The 19,535-nt window shown below is 37.5% G+C and overlaps 1 protein-coding gene across 2 annotated transcripts in view; it reads left to right on the forward strand.

The window, feature by feature from the left end:
- The window catches only part of LOC141558261 (protein regulator of cytokinesis 1-like), a 36,756-nt gene extending 17,451 nt beyond the window's left edge, over positions 1-19,305 (forward strand). For both annotated transcript variants that reach the window (XM_074295193.1, XM_074295192.1), the window contains exons 6-13: positions 831-980; positions 2,167-2,314; positions 7,419-7,555; positions 9,101-9,196; positions 10,716-10,862; positions 11,864-11,974; positions 16,100-16,273; positions 18,823-19,305. In XM_074295193.1, the coding sequence (XP_074151294.1) occupies positions 831-980; positions 2,167-2,314; positions 7,419-7,555; positions 9,101-9,196; positions 10,716-10,862; positions 11,864-11,974; positions 16,100-16,273; positions 18,823-18,897 (1,038 nt within the window). In that variant the 3' untranslated portion in view covers positions 18,898-19,305. The remainder of the gene's footprint in view (positions 1-830; positions 981-2,166; positions 2,315-7,418; positions 7,556-9,100; positions 9,197-10,715; positions 10,863-11,863; positions 11,975-16,099; positions 16,274-18,822) is intronic.
- Positions 19,306-19,535: the final 230 nt, after the last annotated feature.

The following is a 19,535-nucleotide window of genomic DNA, read 5'->3' on the forward strand; positions in this document are numbered from 1 at the left end:
TATGGAGATGTGGCTCTGCTTGGACCTGGTCTGTTTCTGAGGGAGTGCTAGGATCAGGACCTGGAGATTGCCCTGTTCTGAGCCAGATTACTCGGCCAGAGCCCTAAGAGTGCTTCACTGTTCCTTAATAACACATCCATTCTCTTTATTTTCTTTATCCCCATTAGAATGGGGAGAGGAAATGTTATTTCCCAGGAGGAAAAATGGGAAAGAAGTGCTAAAAATCTCTAGTTTTGAATGCAAGTTTACCAAAAAAACCCAAATTTCCAAACGAGTGAAAGACATTTAACGAATAGATGACAGGTAACTGTAGAGAAGAGTTGGGAAGAGGCAGTGTTTGAGCAGCACTTTTGTGTTTTCTTCCTTTAGAGGAGGGCATCACTATCCTGCTAAAGTTAGGAGTGCATATATCACGTGCAGCTTCTCCATTAGAGCGTGTGTACACTTAGAAGCTCCTCCATTAGATTGTCAGCTCCTTGAGGGCAGGGACTATCTCTGTTCTCTTTTTTTTCTTCCCAGTGCCTGGCACATAGTAGGATGCTTTATAAATGTTTATTGATTGATCCCCATTATCAATCTAGAGTTTGGTGATCATTTCTGGTCTGTTGAGGTTCTATTCTGCAGTATTTCCCTAAAATGATGATTTCTGGGTGTTCCATAGTCCATATGCTGAAAGAATTGTAAATAAAAACATGACACCCTGATTTAAGGCAACTACTCATTTTCTCTCCCTTTCCCTACAAGCTGGTAGGTTTTAGGCACCTTCCTCAGGAAGGTAAATGGCTTACTGTGAAATAGCCCTTTTCTCTTTTTCTTTTTCTTAATGGCAGTTGGAAGTGCTGAGAGCTGAGAATGAGATTATGTGTGAAGAACTACACGCTCAAATCCAAAAGCTCTGGAATAAGTTACAAGTTCCTTGTGAGGAGAGAGAAACCTTGGCCATACTTTTGACTGGCTCATTATCCAAGAGAAGAAAAGTGGTAAGGGAACACAGTAGGCATTAATGCTGCTGGCTGGGGAAATGGTGGCTTTTGGCCCATGGACCACTTCTAGAATGCCCTTTCCTTTCACATTCCTTGTTTCCTTCAAAATTGACATGGATGCTATCTTCTGTGTCCAAAACTTTCCCTGATTTCCTTCCACTGCTGATATTTTCCCCTACCCTCATTGCTTTCGGTTATTTTGTATATGATTTTTTGTATATATATATACATGCCATTTCCTTTGATAGAATACAGAACAGAAGCTTCTTGAAAGTAGGGAGTGCTTCATTTTTGTCTCTGGTAGTAGCTGACATAAACTAGGTGTTTGATAAATGATCACAGATTGATTGATTGGGCCAGCAGTAGAATTTGTAATGATTGTTTATTTTAAATAGACCTGGTTCCTTAATTCCAGTCTGCAAGACTTCTTTTGGGGGAAGGAACCTCCCCATAGTTTTAGTTTGGAAACCATCATGGAATTGAGGTTTGAATAGTTAACATTTTGAAAAATGGCCTAATATTTCATTACTTTGTACCCAATCTAGCTGATCAATAAGCTGTCACCCATAAAACCCATTCTATAGGAAAGAATATCTGGCCCATTAAAAGGAGAAAAGAAATGCAGCAGAGCTCAGGTGAATGTTCAGTATAAAATTATGAAGGAATGATACTGTGCTATAGGTAATAATGAGCTTAATGATCATGGAATGATCTTTGAACAAAAAAATGAAGAGTAAAATGAACAGAACCAAGAAAACACCATACATAGTAACAGCAATATTAAGAATAATTGTGAATGAATACTAATTTTGAATCAAATTAAAGGTCATATGAAGAAAGACTATCTGCATCCAGAGATAGAACTGATAAATAGAAATATGTATAGAATAATTTTATACACACACACACATATGTATGTATATTTCTTATTTATGTCTAATCATAGCCATTTCTGGGTCAAGGAGAAGGGAAGAAAAAAAAAGAAACTTACATGATAATTTTATTAAATATTTAAAAGGAATAACAAGTATATAATAGATTTGCAGTTTTGTGTGCCAGTCTTTTTTTATTAGACTATGTTATGGAAATACTTGTTTTACTCTATTAATTAAAGATAAATAAAATTAAGCAAACCACCAAAAAGAAAAGCTTTTTTTTTGATGCTTTCTCCCCCTTTTGGCAGCTTCATTCAGAAGTAGATCGGTTGGAAGAGCTGAAGATTGAGAACCTGAAAAAAGTGATTGAAGCTGTGAGGGAAGAACTGTCTCTGTATTGGGAAAAGTGCTTCTATAGTCAGGATCAGAGAGAAGCCTTTGCCCCCTACTATGATGGTTGGTATGGGAGATGTGAACACAGCCTCATAGATAAACCTGTCTGCTCATTCTTTTGTGTGATTCTGTTTTCTCTTTTTTGTCTAACAGCAAGTATCCACATTTATAAGAGGCCATCGAACGTGACCGCCTTTTCTAGTTAAGGGGATCACAGACTGAGGGTCGGGAGGAACTTTGAAGATAAGTTAGTCTGGCCTTCTCATTTTACAGATGAGGAAAAATAGGGCTCAGGGGAAATGATAGGGTGCTCAGTATTAAGGCAGTAATGTGATGTGGCAGCCAGAAAAGCTAATGTGATGTGAAGTTAACCTGAGAGAGCCATGAAGAAAGTGATTTATTTTGGGGGGGAAGGAAGCAAAAGGATACCTGGACTTAGAACTTCACTAGTCTAGGAAATTTCCCCTAAATAAAATCCCTCTACCTGAGCAGATAAATACCTATTCATAATTTACAATCTTAGATGTGCAGAGTACAGACAGATTTAATGAGTTGTCCAGTATTTGTCAGAGGCAAGATTTGTAAACAGGGCTTGCTATATACAATAAATACCACACTACCTCTCACCTCAATCTGTCACATTGGAATTAGCTCTGAGTGCTACATTTTGCAAAGGAGACCACAACTAGACCAAGATAGTTAGGATTGTTTAGAGAGTGGAGACAATGTTGTAGCACGATTATTTAAAGGGACTTGGAATGTTTAACCTGGAGAAGGGAAGGTTTTGGTGGGAAGGGAATATAGGAAAAGTGATCGATCTTCTAATATTTGGGGAATTGATTGAGGAAAAAGGATTGGATTTCCTCTGCTTGGTCTCAGAGGTTAGAGAGATGATTTTTTGACTTAGTGTGAGGAAAAATCTAATAATTAGACCTGTTTAGAAGTAGAACTGGAATACCCAGGCAGATCTGTTCCCCCTCGCTGAAGGCCTTTATGTGGAAGTGACATGAATACTTGTCAGAGATTGTATCATACAGGAAATTCTTACTGGATTATTGGTAGATGAATTCTAAGGTTTCTCCCAGTGATGGAGTTTGGGAATATGCCCTCTAAGGTGGTCTGTTTTATTGGCAGACGTCTGTAGCTGAGAGTCCTTTCTTTTGGTGAGCTAAAATCTATCTCCTTTCTTCTGGTCCTAGTTATGTCCTCTGGAAGAGAATCGAACAGATCTGGTCTTTTCTGTGATTAACTATCCCATTTTAGACTGAGATTTAAGGCTGCTCACGTGTTTCAGAGATAAATGTGGATCATATTTTGTAGAAGAGCCATTCTTTCTATGAGATAGTTACTGGATTCCCATCATGGTCTGAGCCTCTTCTTTGGGATAAACTCCATTTATTCAGGTATCTTTTAAATTATGGATATCCGGGACTCAATAAAATTACTGAGGAATAGCCACTGAAACTGTTATCTCATTGATATACAGAATTCCCAGATGATAAAGCTCCCTTTACCAAAGCAGGTTGGCATAGTTTCTGCAATTTTAACTCTTAGTAAGTGCTGAGGTCAGGTGACTTGTTTAGGGTCACACTTTTGGATTAGTACTATCTACAGATTTAAAAAAATAATCATATTTTCTATGACTGGCCAAGCAAATTTGTAGTTTGAGGTGGGGGTGAGAAATAGGGACAGGGGAGTTTTGTCCTATATGGTTAAGCTCAGATTTGTAGGACAGGTCACCTTGGCTTGCATCCTGAGTTTCATGGCTTTTTGGAATATATTATTCCATTCCCTTTTCCTTCTAGTGGATGCAGAAAAGTCTTGTATTATTTGATTGTCCTTTCTTTTATATTTGAAGGTGTTTCTCTTGGTGGCTTGTAGAACTTGTTTCTGTATTGAATTGTTATATTTAAACATAGTATCTTGGAGTTTGCAGCATTTTTTTTTTCTGGAGGCAATCTATGGATTTTTTCCATTGGAATTTCATTTTTTGTGTTTTGAAATTCTGTGTAAATTCTCTTCTGTTTTTCCTTCATTTTGATGTTACAGTTTTTTATCTGTTATGTTCTTCTGGGAGTTCTTTGGTGCTTGAGTTGTCTCTGGATCCTATTTCAAAGAACAATGGCATGTTTTGCTTATATAGTGAGCATATTTTAAAAATTTTTTTTGTTCTTTTTCTTCTACATTGTTCTTCAGTTGTATGTATTTATATCCTCAATCTATTGTTCTCTCTTTTGTCTTTGGTAAGGCTTGTCATTATAGATTCAAGTTTTTCTATTCTCATTTTTGTTGTGCAGTACATAAATTCAATTCTCCTAATTCTTGTTTTTCTCATTTATTAGATCCAGAGGCTGAATTTCCTTTTAGTGTGACTGTTTTCCCTATTGATGTATGTGTTTATGTACAAGGTCTTTGAGTTTTCTTTTTCCTGAAATTCTTGGTAATTTTTGTCTTTCCTCCCCTTATTTTCCTCATCGCTCAATTCTGACTCCCTCCTCTCTAATTGTGGTTTTCGTGGAGACTGGATGTCAGAGCACCTTAGCCTCCTCTCCACAAAAAGCATTTCATTGTTTCCCAATCTAGGTTTCTTCCCCAGTGACTTTTGAGTGGTCAGAACTAGTCCTAGTTCTTTATCTCAGGCCCATTGGAGAGTGCTGCCCAGCTCTTCACAGTTGAAGTGGCCTGTCCTTCACCTGTCCCCCTCCCTCTGTCCCTCAGTTTTCTGACCTGGCAGCAGCAGTTCAGAACTTTTCTACATTAGTGCTTCTGGACTGCAGCCTTCAGAGGCTTTTTGCTTCTGAAGCTGGCTGGCAACGTCTGAGGTAGCCTCTGTAGTGTAGAGCCAGAGCCTTTATAGCACTGGAAAGAGATGGAGGTTTGGTGGGGGGTGGGAGGGGATGATCCAGGAGCTGAGGTGGATTTTGGTATAAGCCTCAGGCCTGTTCTTGGGTCTGCTAGTCCTGTTAGTATGGGAGGTAGGGGTGGGTGATGAGTGAGCTTAGGATCATGAGCGTCAGTTTCTGGGTTTGGAGGATTTTTTGTACCATTTTTTGCATTCTGAGCGTCTTAGATCATGGAAACAGTGTATGCTGTTTATCTTTGGTACATAATTGCTATTTTGGAATTTAAGAGGTCATGGAGATCAGAGAAAATTTCCAGTCTACAGTCTTGTTGCTCATGTGACCAAGAAGTTCCATTAGCTGTTATTCTTATCTGTCTGGTGATAGGATAGTTGGGAAGTAGTGAAGATGGGGCAGGCCTCCTAGGATACAGTAATCATTGAGCAATTAGTAAGAGCTTAAGAGGCTGAAAGGAGGTAGCCTAGAATGGTGGCAAATAGAAATGCAAAGAAAGTGATGGCTACAAGAGACATTTCAGAGAAAGAATTAGTAGGATTTGACAACTAATTGAGAGGGAAGAGGTTAAAAATGTCTGAGGTTTTGAGACTAGGTAATGTCATTGATAAGCATAGGAAAAAAAAAATCCAACTTGGGGAAGTTTGTTTGCAGTACCAAAGATGTTCAGTTCTGGATGTCCAAATCAGTGATAATGGCAGGAAAGTGAAGTGGAGGTGTCCTAGTAGGCAGTTGTGGATATGGGATTAGAGCTTGAGTTGGTTTTACTCTTAAGTGGAAGGTAAGTTGCTTGAAGGAAGGGACTTTTTCATCCCCAAAGCCTAACATAAATCCTTTCACACAATTGGTATTTAATAAACGTTTGAGTGAAATTGAATGTCAGTTTGAGAGTCATTCAGATAGATTATAGCTGAAGCTGATTGGATTGGCTTTTCAAAGGGAAATTATAAATTTGATATTACTCTATACCTATTTATTCAGGGGTTATATCATATGAATTAAAAACTATGAGAAGGGAAATAATAATGGATAACATTTATACAAAGCTTTAAGGTTTGCAGGTTCCTTCATGTGTATTATTTCATACAAATCTGTGAGTCAGGTTCTGTTATTATCCCCACTTTACAGATGAGGAAACTTAAGCTGAGAAAGTTTAAGTGACTTGTTTAGGGAGCATAGCTAGTAACTAACTTCTAGGGGTAGGATTTTTATTTAGATCTTTGTGATTCCAAGTCCAATGCTCTGTCTACTATGATAGAATGAAAAGGAGAAATCTTTAGTGATCTAGGAATATTTCAGGAGACAGTCACACTTGTTAGTAGGGGAATTGGAGAAGGCATCATGAAAGAATGGTACCTGAGCTAAAACTTGACAGAATAGAAGCATTTCAGTAGGTGGATATGAGGAAGAAAGGCATGTCAGTGATGGGGGACGGTTTATACAATTATACAGAGGCAGAAGAATTCAGAGTAAGACTGGGGAACATCTGGCAATCTGGTTATCTGGCTTGTAAGATTCACAAAGGGAAATAATATGAAATGAGGTTATAAAAATAAGTTGGAGTAAAAAATAGAGCGCCTTTTAAATTCTAAGCTAAAACAGTTTGTGTTTCTTCTTCTAGACAATAGAGAAACATTGGATATTTGCAGGCTTTGGACTAATGTAATCAGACCTGTGCATTAAGATCATTTTGACATCTGTCTGAAGAATAGATTGTGAAAGGGGAGAGATGTCATGGTTCCTGTGTGTATGATCTGGTTCTCAGTAAAATTTTATGCAGTTGACTGGAAAAGCAGGAAGGCTGACATCCTCATTTATCTCCATAGTTACATAAATACAACATGACTAAAGTCATTAATGGCAGTCTACTCACTGGGCTAAAGATGGTAATGTTGCTCCATGAAAATCTGTGTGTCTCTTGCATGTATCACTGCCTCTTTCTCATATCTTTTGTGTCTGTGCTTTTCTGTCCTTCTGTTATTTAAGAAGGAAAATGGTGAGAAAATTAATAAACATTTAAGGTGAATTTAAGCATAGTCTAAAATGTTTAATTTTTTTAAATGAACAAAATTCTACATTTTATACTAGATAAAAACTAGTGGCATATCTTTAGGGACCTTAAGGAAACATTGGAGGTAAATGTATATGCCAAATAAGAATATGTTCTTTCTCATCAGACTTGCATTAAAGGCTGAATAGAAAAGTAAGGGGATGCACAAACTGGGGCTCTTGACTATTTAGGGGCACTAAACATTAATGGAGGCAAATTTGGACTTTCCCCCCTCTTCTGTTGGACCCTGACTGTTGTGCAGAAGAGTACTCGGAGACTTTGCTCCAGCTCCATGATGCTGAGGTGGTGCAGTTGAAACATTACTATGAGGAGCACAGAGAGCTCTTCGAAGGCATCCAGAAGTGGGAAGAAAACTGGAAGCTCTTCTTGGAGTTTGAGGTACTGTTCTGGTATTTGCTGAACAAGTGGAGAGCAGGGGGGAAGCAGCCAAAGAAATGGGGAGAAGAATGCATCTGGGCTTTCACTGGGATTCCCAGATAAAGCTTCTAGCAGCACATCAACACCTTCTCTGTGACTCGAGAGAGTTAGGTTCATTGTCTAGGATCACACAGCCAGTATGTGACAGGCAGTACTTGAACCCCACAACGTTTTGCCTTTGTGGCCAGGTCTTTGTCCAGGATCTCAGATTGCCTTGTGCACAGTTACATGATTTTGGTATTACAAGATTCCCGAAACTTGTGAATTGCCTACGGATTTCTTGATAAGTACTTCTGTGGGTCATACCAACATGTAAATACTGGTTTATTGTATGCTCAGAGTATAAACCCACAGCATAAAAACACCAGTGGGCCCCGAGCAGCAGTTTTAGAACTCTATAAAAGTCTTAGTTACATAGGCAGGGCACAATGGAATTTTACAGAGGAGAACAAAGACTTACACATGAGAAAACAGCTAGCAGAAGGGGAAGATTTATATATGTTAAATAACAAACCAGTCAGTAAACACTGGGGAATATAGCTAGACTTTGCAGACTGACCGGTAACACCAGATAGCTAATCCTAATAGTGCCATCCTAATCTTAGGTAAATAAAGGTAATAAAGCTTGAGCTAGAAATTCTCTTATTGCTAACAAGCCAATGGCTAGAGCTAGAGTTAGTTATCTTAGCTTGATTTTTGCACATATTAAGCAAATATTGGTAATATCCAGAAAAATTTTCCTATGCCATTTGACTTTGCCACTTAAATCTCCTAATTTTCACACCCCGCACACAACCCTCAACATTTTGTGAAACTGCCCAAGTATTCCTTTATCTTTAATGTGATGAGATAATCTCAAACTTTCCTACCTTCCAGCTCTTGTTGGCATTTGAAAATCAGAGACAGACAGGTGGGCAATCAGTAAGCATTTATTAAGAATGTATTATGTGCCAAGTTTAATAAACTCCAGGGATACAAAGCAAGCCAAAAATATAGCACCCCCTCTCCCTCTCCTCCCTCCCCTTACCTCCCCATCCTCATGACTGTCTCTGCCATTTTAATGGGAAAGACTATAAATATTTAGCCATATACAGGGAACCAAAGACGACCTCCTTCAGAAAGTGACCTTTGAATTGGATGTTGAGGGAAGCTGGGGAGTCTAAGAAGTAGAAGTGAGGGAGGAGAACATTCAAGGCCTGGAGAACCAACTCAGCAGCTCTGGCTTGACATAATTTAAGCAAAGTCAGAAGAGGGGATCATCATCACTCTCTCAATTCTCCAGTTTGTCAGACTGAAATGCCTTTTCAATTTTAGTTTATTGTTTTTTAATACTGGACTTCATTTTCTTCATTAATGGTCCTTAGAAAGGGAAAGAAATAATAGACTTCCTTTCTAATTCCTTCTAAGAATAGTTCTTTGAGATTAAGGGATTTCCAAGGAACTAACTAGTTATGCTGAAACTTAATGATTGAATACAGCTCTAATTGAAGTTAATTGTCTTCACAGAGAAAAGCTTCAGATCCAAGTCGTTTTATTAACCGGGGTGGAAACCTGCTGAAGGAGGAAAAACAAAGAGCCAAGCTCCAAAAAACTTTCTTTAAGGTAGTGTTACTTTGATTGGTTGACCCCTAATTCCAAAAAATCATACACTTGAAGGTTATTCTGTATAATTAATGTCTTCTATACACTAATCTAATAATGTTGATGAACATTTGGAACCTGTGTTATGTTATTCATTCTTATCTACTTTACATAAATGACTCATATCAAGGTTTCTTGTTATCAATTGGACTTTAGGGCAATATCTCAAAGTCTAATGGGGAAGAACATCTGCAAACTATTATGTACACATGAGATCCATATAGGATAATTTTCAGGTAATTGCAGAGGGAAGGTATGAACATTAAGGAAGAGCAGGCTTTTTGCAAAAGATGAAATTTTAGCTGAGAGTAGAAGGAATCCTATAAGGCCAGGAAGTAGACAGGGAGGGAGACAGGCCTGGAATGCATAGGGCATGGCTAATGGAAATACAGAGTTGCAAGATGTACAACAGCAATTGTCCCTGAATCATAGAATATGTGGGGAGGGAAATAAGGCACAAAAGATTGAAAAGCAATTGGAAGGGGCCAGATTATGAAAAAGCTTTAAAAGCGAAACAAAAGATTTTATATTTTATCCTGGAGACAATAGAGTTGATTAAATAGTGGAGAATCAAGTGGTCAGATTCATACTTAAGGAAAATTTTGATGGAAAAGTGGAAGGTGTACAATAGTAAAAAAAAAAAAGATGCCAGGCTGGATGAATTATGAGTACAGAGCAGCATGATATTTGTGGAAATGTGTATAGAGGAATTGCACATGTTTAACATATATTGGATTGATTTGGGGCGGGGGGAGAGGGGGAGAAAGGGAAAAATTAGAACATAGGATTTTGTAGGGTGAATATCAAAATTTATCCATGTATATATTTTGAAAATAAAAAGTTATAATTTAAAATTTTTTTAATTTTAAAAAATGAGTAGTACAGAGATTGTCAATTAATTTAGATTATAGTGATATTTTCATCTCCAAAATAATTCTGAAATTAAGTGTTTATCAAAAATAGTTTGGAGGGAGATGTTATAGGATTTTTAGCTCCAGAATTTTCCTAGTTCCCCCCCTCCCTTTTTTTTTTTATTTTTTTTTTTTTAATTTATGCTCCCAAGATCCTTAGAATGGCACATATATCTCTGGCCCCTTGTTATGTCTTAAAGTATATTTCCATTTCATGAGATTAAAAAATAATGGGTGCTATAGCACATGGCCTCCCAAACATGAGCTCATTTAAAAAAAATAGCTTTTTATTTTCAAGCATGAATTTCTTTAAAAAAAAAAAGTGAAGGGTTTTGCATTTTTCTTCTTTTCAGTGTGTTGCGACTGAATCAGGCCTTTAAATTTTTTAACATCTGAACATTCTAGTCACTGACAAGTGCATCCTTTGCTATAAATTACATGTTCCTGTTAGAGATACCCCAGGGAAGCTCCTGAACAGAAGTTTTCATTTGAAGAGATCTCTGTAATTTTCATTATGACAAAAGAGTTAGAGACAGTAACACCCCTCCTTTTTTTTTTTTCCTCCCCAGCTGGAAGAGGAATTAAAAGCACAAATTGAACTGTGGGAACAAGAATATTCAAAGGATTTTGTGGTGAATGGGCAGAAATTCATGGAATATGTGATGGAACAGTGGGAGATGCATCGTTTGGAGAAAGAGAAAGCAAAGCAGGAGAGAGTAAGTCTGAATAAAGAACGGGAAAGAAGAAAAGCAAGAAGTTGGGTGTTTTTTTTTTTTTTTTTTTTTTTTTTAAATAATGAAGCACATTTAAATATTTTTGCTAGGAACTATGGGTGAAACCACCCAGGTCTGCATCTTTCTTTTAGTTGTCTCTTTTTGTCCTAGAGATGAGACATCAAATTTTTCTTTTTACAAAAAATTGTGTGTGTGTGTGTGTGTGTGTGTGTGTGTGTGTTAAGTGTTAAGTGTCTGATGCCAGATTTGAATTCAGGTCCTCCTGACTTCAGGGCTGGTACTCTACTACACCACCTAGCTGCCCCTATATTATGTTTTTTTAATCACCTTAATTCCCTGATATATTCATAACTATTCCTGAACTTCTCTGTGAGACCCTTTATAACAAAGAATAAAATGAGGGGAAAAAAAAGTTCAACAAAAATAACCCACATACTGAAAAAAATCTGGTATATGCAGTATTGCATACAATGTACCTCATCTTTACAAAGTAGAGATATCTTTTCTTTGAGACCAACCTTGGTCATAATGTTGTAGCATTCAGTTTTGATTGTTTTATTGTTCCATTTATATTGTTGAAGTTGTATATTCTTTTTCTCTTTGTTCTAACTTCTCTTTGCATCAGTTCATATACATTTTTATGCTTTCCTTTATTCATCATATTATTTCTCACAACACTAATATTCCATTGAATTAATGTACCATAATTTGTTTAGTCATTCTTTAATCATTAGGTATGTATGTTGATTCTTGTTCTTTGCTACTACAAAATGTGCTAAGAATATTTTGACCTCAGATTTTTCTTTTAAATGAGCATAGTGTTTGACACATAGTAAGCACTTAAAAATGCCTTTTCTATCTATCAACTTCATTTCCAGACCTGTCCCTCAATTTATCTCCCTCTCCTATCCTAAACATCTAATCTTTCTGGTTTTTTTTTATTTTTTTATGGTGATTATTTGTTTCTTTTGGTTCTCCTTCAGCATCTAAAGAAGAGCCAACAGATAGAAGTCGAAATGTTTTATGGCAGTGCACCTAGAATTCCTAGCAAGAGGGAAGGCCTGGGATCCAGAATAACAGGCAAAGTTCTCAAGGTAACAAACATGAGATTACAAAGGGTTTGGAGTCTTTAGGGTTCTTGGCTACTGGACTGTAGATGAGAATGGATTCTTGTTTTTTCTGAGTAGAGTATGGACTGAAAATAATGATGAGGAGCATTCTGTAGCTTCCATTTAGCTGACTTCCAGTTGAGATACTACATAAAAAAACTTATTAGTATAATCATGCTTATTATAAAATAATTGTATTCCCATACTGATGTGCTGATCTTGACATTTGGGAAACAAAATAAAAAACCCAAATTATTATATAGTTACATATTATATGAAATGTAATTTTAACAGTGATGGATGTCATGGTAGTTGATTTTGGGAACTGAGTTGCAGGAGAGATGGGGCCAGTAACTGAGTTTATTTTTCCCCTCCTACTACAAGCTGCTGCCGTTGTTATCCTTCCTATATGACTGAATGGTGTTAAGAGAAATTGTTATCTTTTGAGAATGTTACTGGTATTCTTTGTAATTACTAATGAATGATATTTTAATTTGATTAGAAATAGACAGAAGTCTTTGCAGACTTTTAATGTTTATGCTAGTTAGTCTTTTCCAATTACATTAATACTGAAATTCTCAGTTATTATTTATTTCAGCTGGATTCCAGGGATAAATTTTGAAATAGCTTTTATCTTATCATACTGTTTTAGTTGAATAGACTGTTTCCCATTATGTCTGCAGACTGACCAAGATGTTTGAGTGCTGATTTTGATCTACCTGTCTCTCCATTTACATCTTTCTTTGCCTATGCCTATTCATTCACCGCCAATCTACCTCCTCTTTCTTCTTTTGTCTAAGAAAAACAAACCAAAAAAAAAAATCCCCACGAAAAAACTGGAAAAGCATGATATCATACACCCAGGGTGCTTTTTGGAGCAACCAAAGCATTCTAACACATCATTAGAATGCAATAGAGGTAGTATGCTGAATGATTAAAGTTCTAGATTTGGAACCAGGAAAGAACTGGGTTTCCAACTCTACCTGTGATTTTTTTTTTTTTTTTTTTTTTTTTAGCTGTGTAACTGTGGGCAAGTCATTTAATTAATATCTCTGAACTCATATTCACTTCTGTTCAATAACCAAATAATCCTTTTTTAAAAGCTTTTTATTTTTAGAACACATGCATAATTTTCAACATTCACCCTTGCCAAACCTTATGTGCTGATTTTTTCTTCTCTCCCTCCCACCTCTCCTCTAGATGGCAAGTAATCCAATATATGTTAAACATATGCAGTTCTTCTATACATATTTCCACAATTATCATGCTCCACAAGACAAATCAGATCAGAAAGGAAAAAAATGAAAAAGAAAACAAAATGCAAGTAAACAACAACAAAAGTGAAAATACTATGTTGTGGTCCACACTCAGTCCCTGTAATATCCTTTCTCTGGGTGCAGATAGCTCTCTCCATCACAAGACCATTGGAACGACCTGAATCATTTCACTGAATAGGCAGACATCCTAAACAACCTCACTTGAGGATTCCCAAACCCAAGGATCTTGACCCAATGCAAAAACAACGCGTTATCCTTCAGAACATGGTGCCGAGTCAGCTTTCTGGGCCTAGGGGCTGTACTTTAGGAAATAAAGGTATTTCAGGCTCTTCCGACTCAGCATGTCCCAACTGGGCTCTCTTTCCCTTACCAGACCCAGCCTTTCCCAGCTTCTGTTTAAAGCTACCACCCTTTCTTTCACCAGACTGGAAACCTGAGCGTCCTCTTTGACTTGAACTCCTCTCTACCCATCCCAAGAGCTTCCAGTTCTGGTTAAGTCTCCTTCCACAGGTCTCCACGCCCATACCACCACCACCCTAGTTCAGTCCTTCCTTACTTCTTGGACTATGAGAAACAGTCTAATAACTGACTTTTACATGGACGTTTAATCTCTTGATTGTTTCATCTGTCTCAGCAAACCTATGAGCATGGACTAATTAGCTCAGTAGTAAAGACTTTTGTTATTTGGGGAGGATCTAGATGTGTAATTACATCAGAGTGGAAACTCCTGCCCACTAATGCAGGTCAGCAAATTTAAGAGTCTTTGGAGCTCTGTGATCCTGAGCAAGCCATTTAACCCCAATTGTTTTGCTAAAAAAAAAAAAAAAAGCTTTTGAAGGTTGCTCGGACCCTTAGAGGTTCATTGACTTGCCAGACAGCTGGGACATTGTAAGGAAGGACCTGAATCTAGGCCTTCTGGCGCCCAGGCTGGTCTCTCTCTACACGGAGAAGCAGATCGGTTTTTACAGGTGAGGATAGTGAGGCTCCTGAAAGTTGTTACTTGTCCCACAACTAACTATTGGAGTTGGGTTCATATGTGGCTCTCTCCTGACTCCAAAGGCAGTGTTCTTTCTCCTGTTTTCCCCACATAACTGGGCTCTGTCCTGCACCTGATGGAACCTTTCTTATTTGCCAATGTCTAATTCACAAACCACCTCCTCTGAGGTTTTCCTGATTCTGTCCCCTTCTTAAAAAGCTAGAAATGCTCTGTCCTTGCTGAGATCTTTCATGCTGCTTTTTACCTTTTCTATATACTTAGTACATTGCAGTTAGTAGTAAAATCATTTCTCTTTGGCTTTTCCTCCCCTGCTGAATTGTAAGTTGCTTTTGGGCAAGAACTGTGTCGTGGACATCTCTGTATCCCGTAGGATGTGTACTTAGCAGGGCACCTTGGATGAAATAGACATTAAATGTTAGTTGGATGTACTTGAGGTGACCATAGAGTTCATTTTCTGAGGCCAAAAGAAGAGAAAGCAATTTAGCTCAGACCAATAGCTAATTAGTGATACAGTTAAGACTAAATTTCAGATCTTAATTTCTGAAACTTTTCTTCCCAATATAGCATTATTGTCTCCCTGTAGCATAAGCAGAGTTATAAAGCATAGGCTTTAAAAAAACAGTGAAGAGATATTTTTTTAAATTACATTAGTCTGCTTAAATAGACAGGAAATAAGCTACAAGTAAAATAGTGAGAATGAATGGACAGAGAATACTTCTTATAGAGACTCAGGAGGAAGGGCTAAAAAGAAGTATTACTATTTTGTGCTGGAATTCATTAAAATGTAAGTCATGACCAAGGAAGCAAGTTTATATTGTTGTTTAATGTTAATTTTTTTAAATTACTTTTTAAAAAATAGTTTTTATTTACAAGATATATGCATGGGTAATTTTACAACATTGACAATTGCCAAACCTTTTGTTCTAATTTTTCCTCTCCTTCCCCCCACCCCAGATGGCAGGTTGACCATACATGCTAAATATGTTAAAGTATAAGATAAATACAATAAATGCATACATGACCAAACAGTTGTTTTGCTGTACAAAAAGAATCGGACTTTGAAACAGTGTACAATTAGCTTGTGAAGGAAATCCAAAATGCAGGCAGACAAAAATAGAGGGAATAGGAATTCTATATAGTGGTTCATAGTCATCTCCCAGAGTTCTTTCGCTGAGTGTAGTTGGTTCAGTTCATTACTGCTCTATTGGAATTGATTTGGTTCATCTCATTATTGAAAATGGCCATATCCATCAGAATTGATCAAAAATTACTTTTTTTAACATAAAAAAAGATGAAATCGAAAGCATAAAACAAAGGATGGCATAACTCTAAAGCCTAGAATGATCTGAAGCTAGTTAGAAATTAATGACAACTGAGAAAAAAAGCAGAATAATTCAACCCTTATTTTGTTTCTTCTCTGTAAGGGAACTGCCCAGTGAAATGGAAAAACACAAAAATATAGTTGTGTTGGTAGGGGGAGGAACATCTGAAGGAATGGTGTTGGTAGTCAAATAATGCTTTTTATTTCTCGAATTTCTCTTTCCCAGTAACTTCCATTTTAAATAACAGGATGATAGAATGGCATAATTATGTATGAATCTTTCACGAATATTTTACCTCTTTTCCTCATTTGTGCCACACAAGTTCCCTGTGGCTAATTTTATATTGATGGAAATTAAATGCCTTTTCTTATGAGGGTTTTGCCTAGTTAGTGGTAGTTCTTATTAGAACACAGGCCAGATTCTCAGTGTTGAGCTCCTCACACCTGGCAGCTTTTCTCTTTAAATGTTTAAATCATATTCACCTGTCTTTCATTCTTCTGCTTTCTTTGGCCAGTCATCCTGGAATATTGGGTCCCCTGGGCAAAAGACGCTGAATACTAGCCAACGGGAGCACAACAGAACCATTGACTTGGATGAGAGTGTTCTGAGCAATGGATTTTCTCAGCTATCCCTACTCCAGACAGACTTCCAGATTCATTCTATTGCCAGCACTTATTCCGAATTTATGGTAATCCATCTTTTCTAATATTTTCCTGCCCTTGGGGAACACACAGAGAGAGGGCAGGATGGGTAATCTCCTGATGGCACACAGCCATCTCTGGGGTGGGAAAGCTATGTGTAGGAGAGAAGGTGGCAGTTTCACTACTGAGGGGAAAATGGACAATGAAAGCTATGTAATTGCAATGACCATGCTTGACTCTGGGGAAAAAAAAAGATGAGAAAAAATAACTTCCTCCCTTCTTTACAAAGGTGAGGAAACTCTGGGCATAGTACCGTGCGATTAAATTGATTAATTTTGCTGAACTGTTTTCCCTCTTTTTCTTTATTTTAAGGGATGGTTCTTTTGGGAAAGGAAGGGTGAAAAATATATTTTAAAATGAAGGTGCTATTAAAATAGAAGAAATCAATAAAAATTTAGAAAGGGAAAAGAACTGTATTTTGAGGCAGGTTGGCTATAGGATCACCACCCTGGTGTGCTCTTGTTAACATTTTTGGACATCATCGTGGTGCTTTTTTTTGTAGTAGAAGGAACTAACTTTCCTTCCAGCTTCTCCTCTGTCAGATGTCAGGTGTGTATGGCAGTCCTTACATATCCCTTCTTCTAAACTCAACTAATAAAATCTGCTGATTTCATTATCGTCTGGATATAACTTTCTTAGAGTAAGTCCTCTCACTCACTGGGGCATCCTCCTAAGATTAGGAAAACCAACAACAAAACCCCAGTTACTTCCCAGGCTTTTAACATTTAACATCTAGTTTTCTGTGGAAACATGTTGCTCTAATGTTATGTAGACTTTAGCCCTGCTTAGATATGCCAAAGCATCTTAACATAAACTTCAGTTATTTATCTAGCTGTGACTGAATTCCATCAAAAGAATTGCATAAAAAAGTAATTAAGGACAGTAATAATATTCTAATGAAATATGTCACCCCTCATAGCAGAGAGGTGGAAGACTAGTAGGAAAAAATATTGTTTACACTGTCAGATGTAATATTAATTAATTGTTTCACTTTGTCATGTGAAAATATTCCTTCGGGAGAAGCAAGGGAGGGCTGAATTGACTCTGATTCAAAGATAAAAGACCCCCATTAAATTAAAAAAAAATTAAGATAACTGGGTCACTCTTTTTGTTTGTTGCGAGGAAGTTCTGACTGCTATTAGTCTCCCAGTTCTTTTATGGCCTTGGATATTTTACATTACACTGACCTCCTGTCATCTGGTGTGACTTAATCATTGTCATTTTCCTGATTGACTTCCTAGGAAGTTCCAGCCCTATAGATGATAAAACAATTTAATTAATATGATAATATAAAATAATATATATTAAATGACATACATTTCAATGCTAGATGATGCTTCTGGCTAGTGTCCCACCACTTTTGCTTAAACCTATTGGCTCATTTCATTTTATTGTTTATTCCTGATCTGTGAATCTACTTTCATGTGTGCTAGAGTAAAATTTGGGAGAGACTTAGTTTTATATCACTGTTCTCTCTTCCCTCAACTTTGCTTCTACTTTTCCCCCTGGTCCTCTTTCTATGGGTAGGAAAGGAGTTAATTTTAGGAAGTGAAGCTCATGCTTAGTTGCTCTGTAGATAAAGCTGTTACCCAAGTGATTTGGTAATGACAGGACTAACCTTGGGATTGATAGAGGAATCTCCCTCAACCAGTTCAGATCAGCTCTTTCTCTCCAAGGTTTAGTCTTACTTGCCCAGAGCCCTGAGAACTCAAGTGACTTAGCTGGGTCACACAGTCAGCATGTGTCAAAGGCACGATGTACACCCAGAGCTTCCAGCTGGGGCCAGCTCCATCTCTGACTGTCCTGTAGCCATCTGGATGATAGGCCGGAGGGGAGCCAGGGCCCCTTGTTGCTCCTTCAAGGTCGGATCACGTCCAAACCTTTGAGGAGTTGTTCTGCTGGATTAGGCCAAGTTCTCTTGTGGCCATCCTTTCAAGAGGCCTCATCTAGCATTTGTTATTGTATAGCTCTGGTATCTGAGATAGATTGCTCCCTATTTAAAATGTCAGTGACTTTCTAAATTCATTATTTGTACTTTAGCATAAGATCAAGTCATCAGCAAGCCAGAGGACTCTGGGCTCCAAATTTTGGCATCCGGGCTGTGGTCTCTGGATTTCTCAGGGTGCCAGACTATCAATATTTGTTGCTTCCCTGGGCACCAACTCATTATTTTTTAATTAGAAACTCAGCCAGCAGCTTGGGGAATATTTAGCATTTTTGTTCCACAGAATCTGTCTCTCATAGTCCATTATGGCTTGAAGCATGCACATGTACATATGATTTTCTCCTGTCTGATTGAAGATATAAAGTAATAATCTTGAGCTGACAACCTCTTGCTGGGGTGACTGACCCATGACCCATCAGGGTGACATCATTGTCCTTTGCTCGTGTGCTGAAAGCTGTAGGACCTCCAAGAGCATCTGCTGTGCTAGGAGGGAGGGGTAAGAGGGTGACTTACATTAGCTGCCAGATCTTGTGCTGATCCAGGGAGGAGCTTGCTATCTATTCTGATCAATTCATTTTATTTCTTTTCCAGCAACAAGAATTTTCAAAGGCTTCCAAATCTGATCACAATTCAGGAACTTTCACCTGTCCCAATATAGAATCCTGAAAAGGATCCTCTTCACCTACCAAGCTCCCTGGCTTCATTGGGGTGGTTTTGACATCCCTATAGTTCAGGTTTGTTCTCACTTGAGAATATGTTCAAACCAGTGATTGGATTCCCTAAAGTGCCTGTGGCTTCTCATTCTAGGGACGGAATCCCCAACTTTGACTGTAATCTGGCAGACGAAGTTTTGGTCTTGGTCAGGAGAGCGGGGTTCAAATCTTCCCTCTGCCACTTAACCAACTTTGGGATAGAGGAAGTCTTTTTAACTCCTCTGTTCTTTAGGTTCTCTGTTTGTTAAGTTTATTAAGTCTGCTGACTTGACAAGATTCTTGGGAAGAAGGTTATAAAGTGCCATTTAAGTTTTTGTTGTTTGAAATAATGTTCTTTAAAATAAAGTTAGTTATCTATGTATTGGATGTTCACATTCTTCTATAAGATCTGTCTGTGAGCATGGTGTAGATAAATGCTTACAGGGTGGGAAATACTGATCTTTAATTCATAGATTGCTAATAGTTTATTAGCTTTTTTTTAATCATAGAATTAACCTGGGATTTTAAAATATTTTGATAAAATTATTGACAATAATAACATTTATATATCATTTTGAAGTTTGCAAAGTGCTATATATACATGATCTAGTT

Source organism: Sminthopsis crassicaudata, chromosome 2, assembly GCF_048593235.1.
Source record: "Sminthopsis crassicaudata isolate SCR6 chromosome 2, ASM4859323v1, whole genome shotgun sequence".
NCBI lineage: Eukaryota > Metazoa > Chordata > Mammalia > Dasyuromorphia > Dasyuridae > Sminthopsis > Sminthopsis crassicaudata.